The sequence below is a fragment of the Hemitrygon akajei genome, chromosome 3, assembly GCF_048418815.1.
Source record: "Hemitrygon akajei chromosome 3, sHemAka1.3, whole genome shotgun sequence".
Taxonomy (NCBI): Eukaryota; Metazoa; Chordata; class Chondrichthyes; order Myliobatiformes; family Dasyatidae; genus Hemitrygon; species Hemitrygon akajei.
The window spans coordinates 27372074-27397191 of NC_133126.1; the positions used below are offsets into that span (position 1 = coordinate 27372074).

General features: G+C 40.1%; 1 protein-coding gene across 4 annotated transcripts in view; it reads right to left on the minus strand.

Moving 5' to 3' along the window:
* Positions 1-24277, minus strand: part of LOC140724794 (serine/threonine-protein phosphatase 4 regulatory subunit 3) — a 130519-nt gene extending 106242 nt beyond the window's left edge. For 3 of the 4 annotated variants that reach the window (XM_073039412.1, XM_073039410.1, XM_073039409.1), the window contains exon 1: positions 23703-24276. In XM_073039412.1, the coding sequence (XP_072895513.1) occupies positions 23703-23844 (142 nt within the window). In that variant the 5' untranslated portion in view covers positions 23845-24276. Of the gene's footprint in view, positions 1-23702 lie in introns of all 4 variants that reach the window. The other variant, XR_012098189.1, reaches the window with a different exon arrangement.
* Positions 24278-25118: the final 841 nt, after the last annotated feature.

Here is a 25118-nt window from a genome sequence, read left to right on the forward strand (position 1 = left end):
TGGCTTATTTAACCATCCGTCAACCCCATTCTCCTGTCGTCTTCCCATAACCTTGGACTCCCTGACTAATCAAGAACTTATCAACTGCTTTAAATATACCCAAATGACTTGGCCTTCACAGCTGTCTGTGGTAATACATTCCACAGATTCAGCACCATCTGGCCAAGGAAATTCCTCATAATCTGTTCTAAAGTGATGTCCTTCTATTCTGAGGCTGTGCCCTCTGCTCCTAAACTATTGGAAACATCCTCTCCATGTCCATTCTATCTAGGCCTTTCAATATTCAGTAGGATCAATGAAAGCCCTTTATTCTGCATTCCAGTGAGTATAGGCCCACAGCTAACATACGCTCCTCATATGTCAATACTCATCTGATAATACTTCTGCTCTAAGGCAAAGAGGACTACAAGTGTCACTAAACTGGATTAACATAGAAAGGTACTTGATGGTGGGCATATATTTATCAGTGCACTGAAGTCCTCATCAGGCAGGACACATTGCTTGTAAGTCCAAAAGAAGACTCTGAAGCCAGAAATTATTCTGAACTTGTTCATGGGAAAAGATTACCAAGTAGACAAAACAAAAGTTTCAAGACTATTTTAAGAAATACAAAATCCCTACCAACATGACCACACAGAATGAAAAAATTCCAGGTGTTATTGAGAATCGTGCTGCCATACATCAGAACCCAGAAGCCCAACATAAGAGGCAGGAGGAGCACACTACCTCCCAACGCTCTGTTGCCCATCACCTGCCTCATCTATGCATCAGCCTGCAGTTCTATACTAGCTCAGAAGCAATAAAACCAAAGTGGGAACAAATCACCCTTGATCCTGAACTGCTAAGAAGTGGTACGCTCCATGTACTTCCCTTGTCATAAGTTGCTGAAACAAAATAAAGAAACCTCTAATTTTATTTTATTAACTTTTTCACATTTCTTCACAAAGAAGCTTAAGCAAATGAGGAAAAACTTATTGCACAAGCAATTATTGGCTAATATTCCTTTGAGAGCCTGCATCAAACACTGCAATTTGATTGTTGCTTACAAGGAAAACACATCTGCAGGAAATCATGGCAGACTTTGAAATTACAATCTCAAGAGGCATATGAACATCTGAAAGGGAATAAATCATGATTGCGCAGGTGGGAAATTTAATAAGCAGCGTCAAGCACAATGTAGTGATAATTACTTGTCTCAGAGACAAAACACATTTATCCAGTGTGCAATGATATTGTTTTTACCAACGGTGCTCAGGACAGTCAAATAATTTAACTACGGTAATCGAGAGACAGACTGAATTTACTGACACAAATCAAAAATGTGTACTTTCATCTCAGATTCTAGGAGGCATGTTTTAAGCAATTCAAATATAAACTCATTATATGTCATAAAAGAATTCATTATTCTTTTAGAATCTCTACAATATATACCTGAATCATATTTGTTTTTCCAGAAGCATTTCAAACTGGAGTCTGAAATCTGGAAACTGAACTAGAATTCTTCTATGGATAGCTGGGGGGTGAGGGTGAAAACATCAGAAGACTTGTCTCAGGGAACTGTACAATATAAATTAGTGTGACATTTGGAGTACTGTGAGTAGTGTGGTCCAGTGGAGATTCACGAAACTGATTCCAGGAATGAAAGAGTTAACATATGAAGGGTGTTTGATGCTCTGGGTCTGTACTGGTTGGAGTTTAGAATGAGGGCGGGAATTTCAGTAAACCCATGAGATATTCAAAGGCCTACATAGAGTAAACGTGAAGAGGATTTTACAACAGTAGGCAAGTTTAGAACCAGAGGGCACAGCCTCAGAATACAAGAACATCCCTTAAGAACAGAGATGAGAAGGATAAAGCATAGAAACCGACCCTTCTTGCAAATGAATCTGCAACGACCATCATTCAATTAATGCCCTAGAGCTAATAATGAAAGGGTCCTTATATTGATGCAAGACTTGTTCTAACATCAGTTGCCATGCTTTAGTCTTTGACCATTGCAATCAATCAGAGATGACAATATTCATGAATCAAGGAGCCAATCATATCTAGAATGCTCAGGAAAGAAACCAGGAAGAAAATATGAACTTACTGTAATGTAATTTATCTGAGGGGATGACAATTTTTTTTTAAAGTATTATTTAGGGTCATGGGTGATTAAGCAGAAATTAAGGTTTCAGCAAATTATAAACAAAAGCACAAAGTGCTAGAAATACTCAGCAGATTATGATATACCTTATTTAATAATGTTATTTCCTTCTCTACAGCTGCAACCTCACCAGGCATGTTTTTTTTATTTCTAGTACCTTTTTTTGGTTTTTTGTAAATCTAGCAGAGCAAATGTTTTTAAATTATAGCGCTGATAAGAGGTCAAGAGTGAGATATATTTCTACAACCAGAGCACTGAATATTTTCAGTATTTGCAGCTTTATTTTGGATTTTGCACTATCTTGCTTTTGTCAAACATTTAAGGATTTTATACCTGCCATAAACTTAACCAAATCCTTCAAAGTATGTCAAAAGCAACACTCCAAAAGCAGCAGGGAATCAATCACTGGCTACATTTGACTATTCCAGAGGTTGCTGTTGGATTATGCCATGTTGACAATCTCATCGCAAATCCTTACCAATGTATCAAAACCCACACAGTGAATAGAATATCTACGTAGGAACCTGCACATCTATCAACAGGTGACCTTGTTTATTCAAGCATCTGGCCAAAGAAAGGAACAACATTCAATCAATCCAAAAAATGTGGAAAGGGGAGATCAGGCATCCTGATTCATTGCTTTGAATGTTAAAAGTGACTTTCTTCCTTCTAGTATTTCTATTTTGATTTTAGTCTGCACATTTTTGTCCATTAGTTTTCATGATAGTGTTTTGGAACATTGTGGCATTCATTTTACATAACTGATGATCAGCCATTTCAACATTCATGTAACAAGAATTTAAAATCTCACAAGCAACTAAAATGAAAAATGTACAGAATTACAAATATACACCCACATAGACAAATCTACAGAAAACTAAGAAAAATATTTACCAGGCTGGAAGAGTAAATTCTTATGAAAGAAGTCACATTCCTCAGCAAAACTACAAATGATCTATTTACTCCTTAATTATCCTCCCAACAAAAATGGCTTGATTTCAAACTGGTTATACATCATAACATCAGCAGTTCCTGAGAAAGATTCTGCTATTCACCTGGAAGTGCTTCAAACAAGCCCAAGCTTGTCTTTATTACATAGTGTTCATGAATATCAATTACTTAGTTAACAAGTGAGATTAATTTCATTGTTCTTTTCATGTCACATAGACGATTTATATAACACTTGGAAAATAAATAATGTTTCTTCCTCATTTCATAAACATTTAATACAACAAGATAGCTTAGGGTATAATCAACAGAAGAAAAAGTTCCACTAGTAAACCTGTCATAATCCAACAAAAATATTGAGGATTTTCTTGGATATATAGAAGGAAATGAAACATGAAGTTCCAGTGGCATGTTTTTCCCCATACTGTGATCAATAATAGGTTCAACACATAATATCATATACCCACCAGCATTAAAAAGGAGTAGCAATATCAAGCCTTGCTTAAAGCTATCTTCTGCAACAACAGTTCCACACTAAAAACCACAGTTCTGCATACAAAAGCTCTCATCCAATATTTTTCTTGTAAATATATCTTTTGAAGGTATCACTGATGTGATATGGATTTATTGCCCATCTTAATTATGCTTAATCAGTCTTCTTGAACTGTTCCAGTCCTTCTAGTGGAGATACTCAGAAAGCAAGGAATACCATAACTTAAAACCTTGTACTTCCAAATTAAGACTGTGAATGACTTGGAGGGGGAGCTTCAGGAGACGCACTTTCATGTGAGTACAGTCCTTACCCTTCTTGATGGTGGTAGCAGTGGGCTAATGGAGATAGTTTTAGTATAAACTTCAAGTAATGTCATTGTTAATTATAACAGTGTGTGGTAGTAGAAAAATGTGAATGTAGAGAGTAATTGGTGGAGTCCAATCAAGTAGTCTATTTTGTTGTCCATGCTGCCAAGCTTATTATGTGTTGTTGGAACACTTGTTCAGGCATGTGGGCAGTCATCCAGCGCATTCCTAGCTTGTGCATTATAGATGATGGAAAGAGTTTGGAATCAGGAGTCATAATAATCACTTGAAGGATAAAATACCTCTAACTTACTTTTGTACTCTGGTTCAATTGAGTTTTGGCCAAAGGAGTCCAAGATGTATGGGAGAGGTCTGTAAACCCCTGAATGTTAGTACCTGCCACTCCATGGCAAATGAGGTCTTTGAGTTACTACATGCAGATGTGATCTGCTTCACATTGATAAACTCCAAATGCAGTTGAACATCACTTCTGACCACCACAACAAGAAAGTCAGCAACAAAGCATCTGAAGTTTATTGGACCTTGGGCACTTAGAGGGGGGTTGGCCTCTGGACCTTGTTATCTGAAAAAGGTGAAGGTGGGAGAAGTCCTCACTAGATTTTAAATGATAACTGGATTTGTATTTGAAAAGTCATAACCAGTGGTGCTATAGATTGAATGTGAAAAGGTGGGATTGCTCATTACTAACCAGCATGGATATGAACGTGTTATCTTGTAAATAGCAATTTTTCTATTATTCTATGACACAACCTGAGAAATTCTCACAGCAACGTCCTGAGCCTGAGATGACTGACCTTTAATCCATTAATCATATGGCTCATGGAGGAACCAGAAGTGGAGAAAGTGAGCAGCTTCAAGTTCCTGGGTGTCAAGATCACTGAGGATCTAACCTGGTCCCAACATATTGATGTAATCAAAAAGAAGGCAAGACAGTGGCTATACTTTATTAGGAGTTTGAAGCAATTTGGCATGTCAACAAATACACCCAAAAACTTCAATAGTTGTACTGTGGAGAGCATTCCGACAGGCTGCATCACTGTCTGGTATGGGGGGGGGGGGAAGGCCACTGCACAGGACCAAACTAAGCTGCAGAAGGTCATAAACCGAGTCAGCTCCATCTTGGGCATTAGCCTATAAAGTACCCAGGACATCTTTTAGGGAGCGTCCATTATTAAAGCATGCCCTTTTCTCACTGTTACCATCAGGTAGAAGATGCAGAAGCCTGACGGCACACATTCAGCGATTCAGGAACAGCTTCTTCCCCTCTGCCATCGATTACTAATATGGACATTGAATCTTTGGGCACTACCTCACTTTTTTTAATATACAGTATTAAAAAAGTGCAAAAACAGAAATAATCTATTCAATATATGTATTTGATTTACTTGCCCATTTATTATTTTTTATTTTATTTATTATTTTTCTCTCTCTGCTAGATTATGTATTGCATTGAACTGCAGCTGCTAAGTTAACAAATTTCACGTCACACGTTGGTGATAATAAACATGATTCTGATATCTCATACAAAATAATGTTACTGTTATTGTTGGTTTACCTGTGTTCCTAGATGCCACATTTGTTAAAATTATGCCTTGTAATTAAAGCTAGTCATTCTTATCACCTGCCATAGATTGGAAAATGATGAAATCTAGAGCCAAGTGATCCATTCAAAACCAAACCCAAGCATCAGCAAGAAGGTTATTAATGAGTTTCCCCACTGATGAGAGTTGGCTAATCACAATTAGGTGAATTGATTTTCTTTTTCTTTCGTGAACAGATATTTCTGAGTAATTTTCTGTGCTGCCAAGACGAGGGCAGTTTGCTTAGAGGTGCAGCTAGTTTTGGAATGAAGGTTATCAGCACTACAGCTATGAAGCTGTCTGGTTTCAAAGTTTTTTCTGTTCCATTCTGCTTTTCTACTTTAGCACACAGGCAATCTTAGGTCCTGGGTAACTACCATTTGTAAAATACACAGCCAGTAAGCACTCCTGCACAACTCAATGAACTAACGTTTCATGTTATTTTTCCATTTTTCAGGACATGAGCACCCACCAAGAGCAACTTATTGCATCTGAATAAATTGGCTTGCTGTGCTAATTCAGGAAATATTCAAGAGTTGGCTACATTATTTTGGGTCTAGAGACAAGGAATCAGAACCAGAACCAGGTTTAATATCACTGACATATGTTGTGGAAGTATGGCAAATTTCCTCAAAGACATCAGTAAACAGTAGTGTTTTTAAATGACACCCAGATTTTTTTTCTAAACACAAGAGATTCTGCAGACACTTGTAATCCAGAGTAACACACATAAAATGCTGGAGGAATTCAACAGGTCAGGCAGCTATGGAGGGAATTAAACAGTCGACACTTCAGGTCCAGATGAAGGGTCTCAGCCTGAAACATTGACTGTTTATTCCTCGCCATAGATGTTGCCTGACCTGCTGAGTTCCGCCAGCATTTTGTGCAGTTGTTTTCTAATCATTATTGCTGAGACTAGCCATTATTTTGGCACCTGCACGATAAGATTATAATGGCATTATAGCATGTGAGGTATTATGTCATGGATTCAAAGTTAAACAACATGGAAACAAGGTAGTTGGTCCAACCCCACCAACCAAGATGACTATTTATGCTAACCTCATTTCCTGCGTTTGGCCCACATCTTTCTAAACCTTTTCTATCCATGTAACCGTCCAAATACCTTTAAAATAGTCATTGCAATGCCTTCTACCACCACCTCTGTCTGCTTGCTACTAATGAGAAAAACACCTGTCTGATCCACTTTTTAGCTTCTTACCCTAAACCTATATTGCTCATATAGGCTGGGAAGGGTCTAAGACCACATTATTGTTTGCATGAACAGCAAGGAACTGCCTGAGGAATCAGTAGGAGCCATTAGCTGGAATATCCCGCCTACCCAACATTCATTTCCTCAGTGGATTTATGGTCCCACAAATAGCTTCATACAAATTGGGAGTAGAAGTAGGCTAACTAGCCCCTGAACCTCCTCATTTTTTAATGTGATCATGTCTGATCTGCATCCTTACTGATACATCCCCAGAAACTTTCCACTGACTGCTAATTCTAATTCAGTAAAATTGCAATTCCATTTGGCTGCATTTTTCAATTTGTTTGCAACCTCTTCAGATTTTCACTTAAAATATTAATCTGAAAAGGCTTTCAGCTAACATCCAGTCTTTTTGATATCAATAAGCAAAAACCCATGCCACCTGCTTTAGAATATTCAAGCAAGGATGGAAGTTGAGGCTTTATAAGGCACTGGTAAGGCACCACTTGGGAGTACTGTGGGCAGTTTTGGGCCCCTTATCAAAGAAAGGATGTACTGAAAATGGAGAGGATTCAGAGATTTGCGAGACAGATTCTGAGAATGAAAGGGTTACCATATGAGGACCGATTGACGGCTCTGGGCCTGTACTCACTATAATTCACAGAAGAATGAGAAGGGATCTCATTGAATCCTATCAAATATTGAAAGGTCTCAATAGAGTGGATGTGGAGAGATGTTTCCTTTGGTGGGGGTAGTCTAGGATCAGAGGGCACAACCTCAGAATAGAGGGATGTTCATTTAGAAGAGATGAGGGTGGTAAACATGTGGAATTTGTTGCCACAGGTGGCTGTGGAGACCAAGTCATTGGGTATATTTAAGGCAGAGGTTGATAGGTTCTTGATTAGTCAGGAAATAAAGGGTTACAGGCATAAGGCTGGAGATTGGGGCTGAGAAGGAAATGGATTAGCCATGAGAAAATGGTGGAGCAGACTTGATGAGGCAAACGGCCTAATTCTGCTCCTGTGTCTTATGGCCTTGATCAAATACAATCATCAGATCAGGAAAAAGTGACCCGAAATTTGGACAGCTTCGACAAAATAGAATACTTCAGTGAAAAATTTGTTTTAAATTTTAATTCAAACATGCTCTAATACAATTTAAGGTTGTACGTAGAGCTCACATGTCTAAAGATAAACTTGCTCGATTTTATTCTTATGTTAATCCAACCTGTGATAGATGTCATTCTGATGTTGCTTCATTGACCCATATGTTTTGATCTTGTCCTTGTTTACAAAACTATTGGAAAGATATTTTTAATATTATTTCAAGAGTTTTAAATATTAATCTCCAACCACATCCTTCTACCGCAATTTTTGGTCTACCAATGATAGATAATAAGCGTTTATCCGCTTCATCCCAACGAATGATTGCATTTGTTACACTAATGGCTAGAAGATCTATTTTACTGAATTGGAAAGAAAATAATCCTCCAACTGTATTTCAGTGGCTCTCTCAAACTATTTCCTGTTTGAGTTTAGAAAAAATTAGAAGTGCGGTTTTTAATTCTTCAGTTAAATTTGAGGAAACTTGGAGACCATTTATTCAACATTTTCATATGAATTAAATGGTCTGATCCTGAACCTTATTGTTACTATCCTGAATTGTATGGATGGAGGTTCGGAGTCATCGGCACTACTGTATGTATTTAATATTATGCAATTGCCCATGTTGGTTAGTTTTTTTTTATTAGTTGTTTTTTTTTTATTCTTTTAGTTTTTTTTGGGGGGGGTTTCTTTTTCTCCTTTTTCTTTTTTTCTTAAATCCTTTACATTAATACTATGAGTTTGGGAGACTTTATATATTGATTAATACATATCTGATTGTTAATTAATCTATTAATTGTGTACTCTCAAATGTTTTGTACTTATATTTTACTTATGTTTTTCTTAAAAATTAATAAAAAGATTTAAAAAGAAAGAAAGAAATTTTAATTCAAAAGTTAAATAAATATAGCCTGACTATGTTTTTTTTAGTTTAAATAACCAGATGTAAAATTGATTCTTTGGATTAATCTGCTATATTAATATAATTCTGTGCAATGTAAACAGACAAGTGAGGAAAACTAACTTGAGTTAAGTTACTGAAATAACTATTCTTTATTACAAGAACACTGTACTAACAAAAAAATAAACACACCAAGAAACAATTTCACAAGCTACTTCTAGGTTATGGTAGAAGTTTGAACTCATCCGTCAATGCCACTGAAAAATTAATTACACTGGCAATGTGCAAATTTGGTCAATTATTATAGTTATTTGACCATAACTTTCAGGTACTATGAACAGCTGAAAAAAATTGTTTTCTGGCTGGAGCTGCTTTAACTACTGCAAAGAATAAAAGATCACTACTGTGGTCAAGTCAGTTAAATGAAGCCATAAGCATCCAGATTCAGCAAAAACTTGGTTTTACAATTGCAACATTAGTCAGTGAGGCAAACATACTTGAAACATTTCACAGTGTAACTGACACTGCTCAGGTGAAGGTTACTGAATGTTGTGGGCAAATGAAGTTCAAACAGGATTCACAAAGAAATATTTTATGCACTCCTTGATCACATGAATCTAGTCAAAAAGATAAAATATTTCCCTTAATGTAAAGCAAATAAAATAACCCTTTCTAAAGTACAAAGAACAAACATTGCTTACATCAACTTCTGAAACTGTCTCCATCAACTGCACTATAACTATAATAAATATTCTCTATGAATGCAAACAAATTTTGGGAAGTCATTATTCATCCTTTTAGCTGCATCCTGGTTCTTCAGAAATGTATCTCCATCCTAACTGGAGTAATGCATCACTGATTCTTCATTAACACCAAACAAGTTTCTCCGCATTTGCCAACCATTTCCAAAATGGGGAAGCATCACCATCACTCCTTAAAGGTCTACAATCACCTTCATCAGAACAACATTTAATCATACTCAAGAGTACTAGTGAACAATGTGATAATTAAAATCAGCAAGCAGAAGGCCATGGATTACACACTTTGCACTAAATTGTCTCTATTTCATCATGTACAATAGATTACAATTTAATGCAAAACTATTTTCAGTCAGTTAAAGGAATATCAACAATGTTAAATAGGTGCAAGATTAAAGAGGTGCTGTCAAACAAACCACCTTGGGCGATCATAAAAAGTCAATTTTCTGCCTGAAATTTAAAAACCAGAATATTCAGTAATGTTTGCTAAAATTGTCTCCAAAGTTTCTCACCCAATCTCTTTAATCTTGTTGAAAAATGTGTCTGTAAAATGTGTACTAGTAAATCATGTTGCTGATATAGTAAATAAAGCAACCGAGGAAGGCTTTGCTTTTCGTTACGTCACTTCAAAAAAAAAAGCTTTTCCAGCTACCAAGACAAAGAGAGTAACTCAGAAAAAGATAACATGATCTTCCCACTCAGTCTATGAGAACAAGCTCTGAATCACTGAGTGGGCTGGTTTATTCAGAACCAAATCAACCAGACTGAGGTAAGAACAATTTTAGGCTTTTATGGTGCTGCTCTTGTTTGGATCATTCATGCCCATCAACTTAACCCTTAACCATATAGCAGAGTACATGCCCTACAGCCCATGTTCCACTGATTTTTTAAAGTCTACTCCAAGATCAATCTAACCCTCACTCCTTTTATCTTTTAAAAAGGTTTTTGCAGAATTTGGATGTTACTAACATGACCAGCCTTTATTGTCAACTCCAAATTCCTTACAAGGTGTTAACAAGTTGCTACAATTCATTTGGTGAAGGTGTTCCCACAATGCATGCTGGTGCAATTGGGATATCTTGATATTTATTCATGAACTTAGTGCTGAAAAAATGAACGTGACAGTGGGTTTTTGGGCCTTAATTCTCATTACAAACTACGCCAGACTTCAGGGCTGAATTTAATCAACTAGAAAAAAATTTTAAAATCTGGATAAAGCCGGGGTGCTGGGGCAGGTTTATAAGATACCAATTAGTACTAAGATCTTGAGGTGAATTTGTCCACCTACTCTCTAAAAAAAATGTTTTGAGCCTCATTCCTAAGTGCCATCTCAGCTGAAAATGGCCAACTTGAGTACAAGCTGGATAGTGCCACCTACTCTATGTATGGAAGACCACACATTAATCCAACTACTTATGCATGCTATGGTGACTGACTTTGATTACACAGAGAAAAATAGGATTATCAAAAAACAAATTCATCAATTGTTTCTTGTAATAAATTACAAATACAGTTATTCATTCCTTTAATTAGAGCAAGGTCAGCAGCACTCAAACACTACCAAAATGCCTATACTTAAAAAAAAACTCAAAGTAAATTTATTGTCAAAGTACATATATGTCACCACATACTACCTTGAGATTAATTTTCTTGTAAACCGTTACAGGGAAATAAAGTGTAATGCGCTGTAAGATTTCACTGCTAATGTAATGGCTTCTCTGTAATGTTCCACTGCTAAGGTAAAGGTTTCTCTGCAGCAGCAATGTTTGGGTTACAAATAGAGATAACAGGGCACGTTAGCCAATGAGTGAGATATTGTTCTTTCTTGTGCGTCTGGGAGCTGGGAATTCGCAATCTTTTGCAGGGGAGAGATGCAGAGAGAAGATGCGAATGGAGAAAATTGGTAGACCGCCGTACGGAATGGACTTGGAGTGAGGGGCCGAAGGTCAGTGACGACTGGAGGAGGTTGACAGTGGACAAACGGCCCTATCAGAGAGCTCCAATGTTGCGCATTAGACTGTTTCATGAGAATGTGCCCTTTTTCTTTTTTAGTTTTCTTTACTAACCATATAGTCAAATTAAGAATTATAAAGCTCAATCATTTAATCACATATTGTATACTGTTTGTAATTCTGGGATACTGATTTGTAACAGGGGACACATCGCACAGCATCCACCCAAACAAGATTTCTTAAGTTTGGCCGGGCCAGGGGCTATCATCCCCTATATTAAGCCGCTAGCCGAATTGAGAGTTACAAAAGAAAGAAAAAACTATATACAAAGACTCACAAACAACCAATATACAAATAGCACAAATAAAATAATAAATTGTACCTCCTTCTCGACGGCAGCATCGAGAAGGATGCATGGCCTGGATGGTAGGACTCTTGATAAACGCTTCTTTCTTGTGGTAGTGTTCTTTGTAAATTTGCTCAATGGGTGGAATGGGCTGTATCCACCACTTTCTGTATAATTTTCCATTACTACTGAATTACAAAAGTGGTATCCAAATTAAATACCTTATTCTTTTTTAAATAGAAAATAGCTAAAACAAAATGAGGAACTTTCCTCCCTCCCCCAACGAGGTTGGGTGAGATTAGAACTAGAGGACATACAGGCGAAATGTGAAATATCAAGGTGAACTTGAGGGGAGGGAATGGTGCAAGCGTGGAATGATTGGAAGTGGTGGATGCGGATTCAAATGCAACATCTAAGGGAAGTTTGGATAGATATGCAGATTAGAGGGGTATGGAGGGCTATGGTCTGGTGGGCAACAAAACAGTTTGGCACAGACTAGATGGGCCAAAGGGCCTGTTTATGTGCTGTACTAGTCTATAAAATTCAAAACTCCCAACTGGTGCAAGGGAGAGCTATTATAAGTTCATTTGTACTGTAGTAGAGGGACACTGATTCAAACAGCGTAAATAGCAAAAAAGTTCTATTGCTTTTTCAGTGTATATGATGAATAAATTTTGCTAATTGCTATTGATGCTGACTAAACTCTTCTCAGGCTTTAGCCAGGTACAGGTATTGATTGTAACCGGTGTTTCAATGACAAACTCTGCCTTCTTCTTCAGGGATGGTAGTTTGTCACAGAAATGTCAATTAAAATTGATACCTGTACCCAGCTGGAAGCCAGAGAAGATTTTAATCAGCATCAATAGCAATTAGTGGAATTTTCAAATGGTAGCATTTTACAAAGAATAAACATATACAGCAGTTTTTTAAAAAAAACTATATAATTACACTCCTCTACACATGAAGAAGCTGAGGCAGACGTGTAGTTTTGGTACGGAATTAAAAATACATGTGCATCAATGTAGCACTTGTGTACAGAAAGCGTACAACTGATCAAACTTCATTTGCATAGTCTCAAACTGACCAGCAGCTTTGGTATCTGATGGAAATATCCCGGATAATCCAAGATAGGAATATAGTCCTCACTGCTAAAAGCTTTAAGGATAAAAATCAAGTTCTATTCGGTAAGTCAAAAAATAAGGGAAAGGATGGAGAGGGAATGTAATACAATAGACCTTTTGTACGATGCCCCATAATTAATTATTTCAAACTGCTTGCATCATTTGGAAAACCTCCAATCAGTAAAGCATCATAGAATTATACACTCAGGAGCTTTGTAGCAAGACTAAAAAAAACAAAACATAGAGTTGTAACACTGAGTGCTTCACACAGTGAGAAGAAATGCTTGAAAATTTCCCATATCTGACGTTTGTTAATTAGATGACACTTATTAACCACAAATAAAGCAAATTGTAGCTGCAAATTTACATCAATAAGAGGAATACAGTAACCTAGAAGAATTGCTGCCATACCTATTGCAAAGCTGCACCTGCAAAGTACAAGCTCAAACCTATACTATATAAACAATAAAGCAATACAAAAGATTAATAAATATTAGTTTCTTTGTAATATCATTTCCAAGTATAATAGGGAAAATGCTTTCTTTTGTGACTTTTATTGCTCTGCGCATTTACCAATCCTCCATATGCACAATTCCAATCATACAAGTCATTCAATTTATAAAATCAGTGAGATAGCTCATCCCACTAGAATTCAGTGTATGCACTGATGACACAGTAGTTTCTGTGGATTATGATATTCAGTTTGCTATCCCGATAGCATTATTCAAGAAATAAGAGGATTTATGTAGAAAAACATGTACAAGCTTCAACTTCAGTTAACACATTTTTAGCATTTAAAAAAAACTGTTGCTTTCACATAAGACTGATTAGAACAACTTAGGTTTCTGTAGCAGTTTTCACATTCTTAGGACAAGCTGCTTCACAGTCAACTGGTTAAATATAGCCACTGTTATTGAGACAAACTGGGAATGAGATGAGAAGAAACTTCTTTACTTGGGGAGGTTGTGAATATTGATATTCTCCATGCCAGGTGTTTTAGATGCTCAGTCCTCAAGGCTGCGATAGTTTTTTGGACATAAAAGAAAAATAAAGAATCAAAGAAATAAAAAAAAGCAAATTTGAAGCAGAGGATTGGAACAAGTTTGAGCTTGCACCATTGCCAGTCCTACTCCTTTTTTATATATAACTATCTGAGCTCAACAGTCTTAAAGTGATATGAATATACATTAATAATGCTAGTTTAAATTAAGCAATCATTTAGGTAGTCAATGGGTAGTGCACGGAGTGTAGCAGTCAGTGTATTGCTTTACAGTACCAGTCTGGCCCCCCCACCCCCCAAAATCGGATTTCAATTCCCACCCCTGCCTGTAAACAGTCTGTACATTCTCCCTGTGAACATGCCAGTTTCCTCCCACATTCCAAAGTCTACAGTTAGGGTTAGCGAGTTGTGAGCAGCACTTGTGAGTTGCTCAGCACAATCCTCGCTGATTTGATATGACACCATCAACATACTGCACTACATGTTTCAATGTACACATGACAAATAAAGCTCATCTTAAAAAAAATCTTTTCCAAAGTCTAGGTTTTCATCTGTCTGAATACACTGTTGCCTAGATGAATCTGAAATAACTTCCACAAAAATGCTTTGGAATAAATTCTCTCGTCCTTTGAACCATCTCACTACATTCACTTAAATACATCAGCAAAGCCATTTCTGCCTTACTGCAAAATATGGCAGTATCGTTAACAAGAAATTTGTGGAAGACAGTGAGATATCAACAGACCAGTCAAAAAAGAGATCAAAAATGGCAATTGAAATTTCATCCATAAACATGAGGCAATGCACTTGGGGAAAGAAAACAAACCAGGAGTACACACACTAAATGTTAGGATATTGATACAGAGGAATCTTAGATCATGTGTTCACAGATCCCTGAAGGTACCAGGACAGGAATATATGGTGGTTAAGAAAGCACATGGATGCTTGTCTGTATTAGTCTGTAGTACAGAATACAAGAGCAGAGTTGGAATTGGAACAGAGTTATAATGTTTATATCTGGACTCTCACTATAGAAAGGAGGTGACAAATCTAGAAAAACTGTGGAGGAAATCCACAATGATACAACACTGACTAGGCTCTGGATGTTTTCCTTCCAACAGAACAGAGCAAGGGAAATTCTACCCGATGCCTGTACAATTCTGAGGGCACGGACTGCAAGTCTCATTTCCCTTAATGATAAACTCAATAGATTTAGAGATAAGATGAGGAAATTCCTTTTCTGTCTCTACAAAGTGATGGAAATAGTTAAAAAGTAATCAAGGAGCTTATAAGGCCACAGACTGAAAAACAGGATATAGGAATAATCTTAATTGCTCTATCTTTGCTCGGTTTGGACATAAAGGATCAAAATGCATTTTTCTGTCCTATGAACAGCTATATTATTTGTTACACCTTAAGAACATTGTGATAACATGTTTAGGACATATTATCAACGTTAAACAAACCACAGATAGCCAAACAAATCAGTTATCTTATTCACATGAAATTTTGCAGATGCTGGAAATCCAGAGCAACACACACATAATGCTGGAGGAACACAGCATACATGGGGAGGAATAAACAGTCAACTTTTTGAGCTAAGACCCTTCATCAGGGCGGGAAAGGAAGGAAACAGAAGCTAGAAGAAGCTGATAGGGGGACAGGTGGAAAAGGAGTACAAGCTGGCATTTAATAGGTGAGAACAGGTGAGGGGAAAGGTGGGTGGGAGAGTGGGCTGAAGTGAGAACCTGGAAGGTGATAGGTGGAAAAGGTAAAGGGCTGAAGAAGGAATCTGATAGGAGAGCAGAATGGATCATGGGAGAAAGGGATGGAAGTGCACCAAGGAAGACAGGCAGCACAGGGGAAGAGGGGAGCCAGAATGGGCAAAGAGGGAAAAAATTACCAGAAGTTAGACAAATCGATGTTCATGCCATCAGGTTAGAGGCTACCCAGACAGAATATGAGGTGCTGTGTGTGTGTTGTTCTTATTGTTCTGTTAGATGAAACCAGCGCAGTTCTCAGGAGGTGATTCAGCCAAGGTGAAGCAGCAGCTCAAAGTAGACAATGAGAGGAGTTAATTTCAAAATGATCAACTAAATAACCATGGTATAAAAATGACCAAGTGATGTTTTCAGTTTATTAATACCACAATACTCACTGAATAAATATGTAGTGTGCGCACTGGTCAGTGAACAAGTTTGGGACAATGGCTGGTATTCCACACACTGACACAGGGATTTTAGATCTCAGCTGTCTTGAAGAAAGCAACTTATAAAGCACGGTATGAAATGTTAAAGTAGACTTGGACTCTATAGATCAAATAAACATACTGGTTTGGTATTTCTAGCTCAAAGGATCAGAAACAAACTTTATAACATCAGGTGGTCCTTTACAGCTACAGTAAAGGGTACATTATCTAGCATAAAAGACAAAATCTTGGTAAATCCAAGATGGCGGCGCGACGCAGCTTGCAGCGGCCACTCCGGAGCTGATTATCTGTTATTTGTGAAGCGGGGTGCCGTGTGCAATCATAATCGGATGAAAAACGGACGTGGGAGCATGGAGGAACATCTGGAAATCTCCAGGAAGACCTTCTTCGTTGCTGCTGCTGCTGTGAGGTCTGGGTCTCTGCTGGGAAGAACAGGCCCCCAGTCCTCGGAGTTGCGTTGCCTATGTCTGTTGGCAGGGGCTTCTTAATACACTTGCAGAGGATGGTGCTCGGAGAAGCTGTGCCGGAGGGGACGGTTGGAGGCTCGGAGGTTCGACAGACTCAAGTCCGCTGCGGTCAGGTCGCTTTCAGTGTGTGCTGCGTCTGCGGGGCTGAGTCGAGCGGCGCCATGGAAGTCCATAGCGGGGATATTCCCTTCTGCCGCCTGCATGGGATGGCGAGTCTATCGGGACCCTGAGGACTTGTGGAAACTGTGTGGTGGTTTCTTTTGAACTTATAGTCTTTTAACATCTTTGGACTATTTTTACCGTGCCCATGGTCTGTTTTTTTTTATCAATTATGCTATTGTTTGCACTGTTGTAACTATATGCTGTAACTATGTGGTTTTGTACAGGTCTTGTAGCTTTAGTTTTTGGTCTTGTTTTGTCTGGTGGGATTGGAGCTCCTTTCCGAGGAACGCGCTAAGATGGTTGCGCGATATTAATACGCAGCAGCCTCTCCGGACTCTGGATTGGGGATTGCCAAATGTTACGTGGATTTTCTGGTGTAGTCTGTTTTGTCATGTGCTTTTGTGATATCATTCTGGAGGAACGTTGTCTCATTTTTTAACTGCTTTGCATTTGTGGTTTCTAAATGACAATAAACTGAATCTAAATCTGAAAATGTTGGAAACAACAAACAGATTTGGCTACGGCAAAATACTGATCATCTGGTAAATTCAGTAGAGCAACAGCAGATGGAACATCATCCCGGTAAGTGTGAAGTGATGCATTTTGGGAGCTCAAGTCATGACATGCACAATGAATAATGGAACCCAACATAGTATTGACTATGCAACACACACAAAATGCTGGTGAAACACAGCAGGCCAGACAACATCTATAGGAAGAAGTACAGTCGACGTTTCAGGCCGTGACCCTTCATCAGGACTAACTGAAAAAAGAGATAGTAAGAGATTTGAAAGGGGGAGGGGAGCACCAGAGGGAGATGAAGAGCAGGCAAGGAGTGATTGTGAGAGGGACACAGAGAGAAAGAAGAGAGAAAAAAAGGGAAAAATCAATCAATCAATAAATAAATAAGGGATGGGGTAAGAAGGGGAGGGGGCATTAACGGAAGTTAGATAAATCAATGTTCATGCCATCAGGTTGGAGGCTACTTAAATGGAATATAAGGTGTTGTTCCTCCAACCCGAGTGTGGCTTCATCTTGACAGTAGAGGAGGCCATGGATAGACCCATTCCTATTCTGATGTGCCTATCCATGGCCTCCTCTACTATCAATATGAAGCCACACTTGGGTTGGAGGAACACCATCTCATATTCCGTCTAGCTAGTCTCCAACCTGATGGCATGAACATTGATTTCTCTAACTTCTGTTAATGCCCCCTCCCCTTCTTACCCCATCCCTTATTTATTTGGCCCTTTTTTTCTTTCCTCTCTTTTTTCTCTCTCTGTCCCTCTCACACTCCTTGCCTGCTCTCCATCTCCCTCTGGTGCTCCCCCCCCCCCTTCTCCCTAGGCCTCCCGTCCCATGATCCTGTCCCTTCTCCAGCTGAGTATCTCTTTTGCCAATCAACTTTCCAGCTCTTAGCATCATCCCTCCCCCTCCTGTCTTCTCCTATCATTTTGGATTTCCCCCTCCCCCTCTCAAATCTCTTACTATCTCTTCTTTCAGTTAGACCTGATGAAGGGTCTCAGCCCGAAACATCAACTGTTTCTTCCTATAGATGCTGCCTGGTCTGCTGCATTCCTCCAGCATTTTGTGTGTGTTGTTTGAATTTCCAGCATCTGCCGATTTCCTTGTGTTATAGTATTGACTATGTTAAAAGCCAGTCAGTGTTTTGGGTGGGAGAAAAAGGGTTTATTTTGCTTTCCTTTCTGCTTTCTCAGGGATCACTCTCTCTGCGATTCCCTTGTCCATTCATCGCTCTCCACTAATCTCCCTCTTGGCACCTATCCCTGCAAACAGCCCAAATGCTACACCTGCCCATTCATCTCCATTCAGGGCCCCAAACAGTCCTTCCAGGTGAGGCAACAATTCACCTGCAAATCTGCTGGGGTCATCTATTGTGTCCGGTGCTCCTGATGCAGCCTCCTCTACATTGGTGAGACACCTCAAACTGGGGGACTGCTTCGTTGAGCACCTCCACTCCATCCGGCAAAAGCGGAACTTCCCAAAGGCCAAAGCATTTTAATTCTGATTTCCATTCCTGTTCTGATGTCTGTTTATGGCCTCCTCTTATGCCAAGATGAGGTCACCCTCAGGGTGGAGCAGCAACACCTTGTATTCCACCAGGGTAGCCTCCAACCTGATGGCATGAATATCGTTTGCTCTTTCTGGTTTAAAAAAGAAGTTTTTTTCCCCTCAGCCTCCCCACTTCTTCTATTCCCCAATCTGGTCTTTTACCTCTTCTTGCCTGCCTATCGCTTCCCCCGGGTCCCCTCTCCTCTCCAACCAGATTCCTTCTTCTCCAGCCCTTTACCTTTCCCACCCTTCTGGCTTCACTATCACCTTCTAACTAATCTCTTTTCCCTCCCCACCCCTTTTTATTCTGGTGTCTTCCCCCTTCCCTTTTCAGTTCTAAAGAAGGGTCTTAGGCCAAAATGTTGACCATTTACTCACTTCGACAGATGCTGTCTGACCTGCTGAGTACAGGTGGCCCCCGTTTTTCAAACGCTCGCTTTACGACAGCTTGCTGTTACGAAAGACCTACATTAGTACCTGTTTTCGCTAACCAAAGAGGATTTTTGCTTTTACGAAAAAAAGATGCCCCCTTTATACGTGTGTTTACCCCGAGAAAGACTACAATGACCATGAAGCCTTGTGAGGGCAGTTGTTTGCACATGCGTGTACGTGCCGATTTTTTTTCTCCAAATCGATTTTGGCTCACTGTCTTCCCGAGTTTGATAAGTGAAACTACACCGTACATACAATATTTCTACTTTATATAGGGTGTATATTTATCATATCATTCCTGCTTTTACTATATGTTCGAGTTATTTTAGGTTTTTTGTGTTATTTGGTATGATTTGGTAGGTTATTTTTTGGGTCTGGGAACGCTCAAAAATTTTTCCCATACAAATTAATGGTAATTGCTTCTTCACTTTAGGACATTTTGGCTTACGAACGGTTTCATAGGAACGCTCTACCTTTGGATAGCGGGGGAAACCCGTACCTCCAATTTTGTGTGTTGTTTTGTTCCATGGTGTTGTTGTGTTGTGGTTTGTTTATTCATTTAAGATACTGCACAGTAACTGGCCCTTCCAGACCAACAAGCCCACACCAGCCTATTACACCCTCCTTGATGCTGTTGTAGATACTTGTATATTCACCTAAACATTGTGTGCATGCTATGTTAGCACTGAACATGTGGCAACAGTTGCGGGCTGCTTCCAGCACATCCTGAGATTGTATTGGTTGTTAATACAAATGACACATTTTATTGTACAGTATGCTTCAAAGTTCAAAGTAAATTTATTATCAAAGTACATATATGTCACCATACATAAACCCTGAAATCCATTTTCTTGCAATCACAGTAAATACAAGAAAAACAACCCAATGAAAGATCACATCCAACAGGATGGACAATAGCTAATATGCAAAAAAACACTAAACTGTAAATACAAAAAGTTCAAGTTTAATTGTCATTCAAGCATACATGAATACCCATGAATATAGCCAAAGGAAACAGCATTACTCCAGGGTAACACTTCTGGACAAGAGAAAAAAAGACAATAATAATAATAATAATATTAAGCAATACATATCGAGAACATGAGATGAAGAGTACTTGAAAGCAGGTCCAGTTCAGTGATGGGCGAGTGAAGTTATCCTCTTTGGTTCAAAAGCCCGATGGTTGAGGGGTAATAACTGTTTCTCAACCTGGTGGTGCAAGCCCCTGAGGCCCCTGTACCTTCTTCCTGATTGTAGCAACAAGAGCATGGCCTGCATAGTTTTGGAGGGGGAAGGGGTCCTTGATGATAGGATGCTGCTTTCCTGTGAGAGCACTCTATGTAGGTGTGCTCAATGGTGGGAACAGTGCTATCTGTGATGGGCTGGGCCATATCCATTACTTTTTGCAGGCTTTTTCATACGAGGGCATTCGTTGCTTCCATGCCAGGCTGTGATGCAACCAGTCAATATACTCTCCACCACACATCTATAGAAGTTTGTTGAAGTTTTAGATGACATGCAGAATCTTCGTAAAGGCATTTATGTGCCAGACCCAGGACATAAGTATAAAGCAAGCAGAGCAGGGGGCTAAGCACACAGCCTTGTGACGCATCTGTGCTGAGGAAGATTGTGGAGAAGATGCAGTTGCCAATCCAAACTGACTGAGGCCTGCAAGTGAAGAAATTGAGGATCCAGTTGCACGAGGTATTAAGGCCTAGAACTTGAAGCTTATTGATAAGTTTTGAGGGGATGATAGTATTGAATGCTGTGCTGTATTCAATGAAGACCATGTGTTCTAAGCATCTTTGCTGTCCAGATGTTTCAAGATTGAGTTAAGAGCCAATGAAATGGCAACTGCTGTTGACCTGTTGTGACAGTCGGCAAACTGAAGTGGATCCAAGTCACTTCTCATGCAGGAGTTGAAATGTTTCATCGCCAACCCCTCAAAGCACTTCATCACAGTGGATGTAAGTGCTACTGGACGTGTATGTTTCAATGTACATGTGATATATAAATTAATCTGAAATCTACTGAACAGAAGAATCTCTGCTCCTGAATGTGGCAGCACAGTAGACAAGGTGGTTAAAAAATGTATGTTCTCCTTCATTAACTGGGACACAGAATCTTAGAACAGAGAAGTCACATTTGCAATATTGTGCAGGTTGGTTACTCCAGTATGGAAAGGATGTGATTACTTTGGAGATAGCACAGACGAGATACATCTGGATGTTGGCCGGGATGAAATATCTCAATTATGAGAGGCTGAATTGACTATGATCAGCCTGAAGCGGAGCAGCCAAAGGGGAAACCTCACATTCAAGTACAAAATTATGAGACATAGGCAGAGTATTCAACATTTTCCCCATTACAGGAATGTCTCTAAACCAGACAGCATCGATTTACAATATGGAGTAAAATGTTTAAACATACAAGGAAGAAAGTTTTACACCCACAGTTGAAGTTTCGAATGCAGAGTCTGGTGGAACACTTAGGAAGCACCTGAACAAGCAGTTAAATCTCCAAGACATAGAATGGTTTGTACCAAGCGCTTTTTAATGAGATTAGTGTAAATGAATGAAATGGTTTGCATGGACAGGGAGGGCTAAATGGCCCATTTCAGTGACTTTGACACTTGGTCAGACTGCATCCTTGGCAAGAAAACGACTCAATTTTTAAAATGGATAGCAGTTCATCAGAACTGAACTGCTAATTCTCTTTTCCACAGTTTATTGGAGGAACTCAGTGAGTCAAGCAGCGTCTGTGGGAAGAAAGGAATCTCAAATGTTTCGGGTCAAAACCCTGCATAGGACCTGGTGCAGGGCTTTGATATTTAACATCGACAACTTTTTTCCTCCCACAGATGCTGCCTGACTGCTGAGTTCCTCTAGTCAATTGTTCGTTGCCCTACATACAGCATCCACAGTCTCTTGTCTCTCTCTCTATCTCCAAATTTTTGCTGACCAGCTGAGTATTCCAACATTTTCCTTTTAATTCCATTTTCAGATTAATTCATCAAATGCATATTTGATGAATTAATTCATCAAACATATAGTGGAATGCATCATTTGCATTAACAACCAACACACACCTAGGGATGTGCAGGGGGCAGCCCATAAGTGTCACCACACATTACGGCACCAGCCTCCAAGTACTCCCGTTCCCTCCCATATTCCAAAGGCATATGGATTAATCGGGTCAAATATGTACATTTGGGCAACGCGGGCTTTTTGGGTTGGAATGGCCTGTTACAGTGTTGCATCTCTAATTTTTTTTAACATAGCATAGAATTCTTGTGTGTTTGTTTCTGTGTCATATGAGAAGCCATTCAGTCCATTGGGTCCATTCCTACTTGCCATAGATGGAATCCCATCAATCCCATTTGCTGCTTTTTATTTCCTTTGTAATCCCACAATTTATTCTTGCCCACATGTCCATTTACCTACACCAACACATAATTTACAGAAGATAAAACAGGCAGGCTTTGGGATGTAGGAGGAAAGGAAAGCACCTGAGGAAAATATTTATGGCCAAGGGAGAATAATAAACACAGTAAGGATAGCATCTGAGGTCAGGATGAGTTCTTGAAGCTATAAAACAGCAGCAGTAAATTCTGTGTCACTCTGACACCCTAACTTGGTTAATATCTGAGTAAATGGGAAACAACTAACCAACAACCCACCTTGGACCAATATTTCTAGTGGATCTGGACCATCTCACCCTACTCAAACAGTAACAGAGTATCAATCACTATAAAAAGTGCTAAAAACAGGTGTTAGATGATGAAGGGTCTTAGCACAAACGTCGACTATTTATTTTTACTGCTCATGTGTTTGAATGATGTAGTAAGTAATAAAGTCAGTTCAATATTCTCCATAGATGGTGACTTCCAGCATTTTGTGTGTGTTGCTCTAGGGTTACATGATTAGTTTTAAACACATATTTAGACAGAATATTCTCAAAACAATATCCCTTTTCTCTCTAAGTAAAATTAAACAAATACTGGCAAATAAAAATGTATCAAGAGGTTTACAAATTTACATGTCATTCCTCTAAAATACAACCATCACCTTTGAATATAACTTTCAAAGTACATCAGAACTCATCCCAGTTCACATCTAGCAACTTTGAGTGAATAATAAATAACCCTGCAGATTATCATTGACTGAATTATCCTTCATCCACTGATCGTAGAGCACCACTATCGAATCTGATTAGCAATGTACAGCCAAGACAACAAAAACATATATAAATAAATCGATAAATAAGAAGAGGTTCTTAACAAGCAACTTCGTTCTAGTTTGGGATGAGAGAGGGCAGGATCTCAAAAGATGAACGTGGGTGAATGTGGTGTGTATAAATACTGTAAAAATTGTCTGATGAGTACGACAGACTACCTGTAACACTGCCCAGTATTGCTGCACGGCCAAGGCCTTTGCCCCCAGCTTCATCAGGTCAATGATCCCCCGGGTTCTTACCGTCAGACTCGGCCCGTACCAACAGCGACATTCCCTTCAGGCGCTCCACATAGCTGGACGAGACGTGCCCGGTACCACGATCGTCCCACTGCCGATCCTCGTTGAGCGTGTACACCTTCACCCGCCGCCGGGTGTCCGCCATGGCCGCGGCGCAGCGCGGCAGGAGGAGGCGATCGGCCGCCGATCTCCCCGCTTCGAACAAACAATAAGAGTCACGACCCAGTGAAGATGGCAGAGGAAAATAAATCGCCTCAGACGGCGCTCATTCTCCCAAAGACTAGGCCCGAGACCAAGCCACGGGCCCCCGCTGACAGGGGGGCCGGACAAAGCGCTTCCCGCTGCCGGCCCGCAGCCTCCTCACGGGCGCTTCCTCGTGTTAAACCCTCATCGCGCCACCGCTTCTTCTTCTTCCAACAGTTTTAGCCCGCTGCGGCGGCCGGGCTCCGGTATTTATTCGTTCCCCTTCGCGGCCGCGCGGACTCCACTTGGCCTTCGTCCCTCCCCCCGCCCGCCTGGCTCAGCCTGCAGCCGCCATCTTGCCGCCTCCCCGACTGGCAGCACGGGGTCTCCCGCGCGGGGCGGCGCGCGCAGCACGGGCCGCCTCCCGCCCAGAGCGAGCTCGCGCCGCGCCGCGCTGCCGCGGCAACCGAGGCTGTCCGGAAGCGGGGTACAGGGCTGAACTACCGAGTAACTGTCCGGAGCTGACCGACTGACTGACCGGCCGGAGCCGGGCTTCAGGGGCCGCGTTACCGATTGACCGTCTGGAGTCGGACTACAAGGCCCGGTTACCCAGTCATATCAGAAGCTGGACCACTGAGTGACCGGAGAGCCGGGCTACCGAATGACCTTCCGGAGCCGGTCCATTGAGTGACCAGACGAGCCAAGTTGCCGAGTAACCGTCCGAAGATGGATAACCGAATGACCATAGGTGCTGGGCTAACGAGTGATCACCTCGACAGGACCATAGAGTTACCCTCCGGAGATGGACCACAAACCGCCTGGATCCGGTCTCATTGGTCTCTCAGTCCTGCTCTGTCTGATACAGGATGGAGTGACCAGTGAGGCCAGACCATTGAATAATTATTTGGATCGAATCACTGTGACCATCTTGAACTAGATAAAGAGACAACTGAATGACGACCATGAACGGACCGCCAAGAGTCTAATAGAATTACCACTGGGACTAGACCATTGAGACCTTTCAGATCTAAGTTAACGAGTGAGGTATGTCCAGGGAGCTTTTGGAATCAGTATGTAGATAAGCCAGCTGGGGAAGTGACATTGTTGGACCTTGTCTTAGGGAATCTAACTGGTCAGGTGGAATGAGTGTGGGTGAGGAAGCATTTTGAGATAGTGACCTAAGCTCCTTCTGCGTCAAAGCGGTTATGTAAAAAGATATTAATGTACCAGGAATAA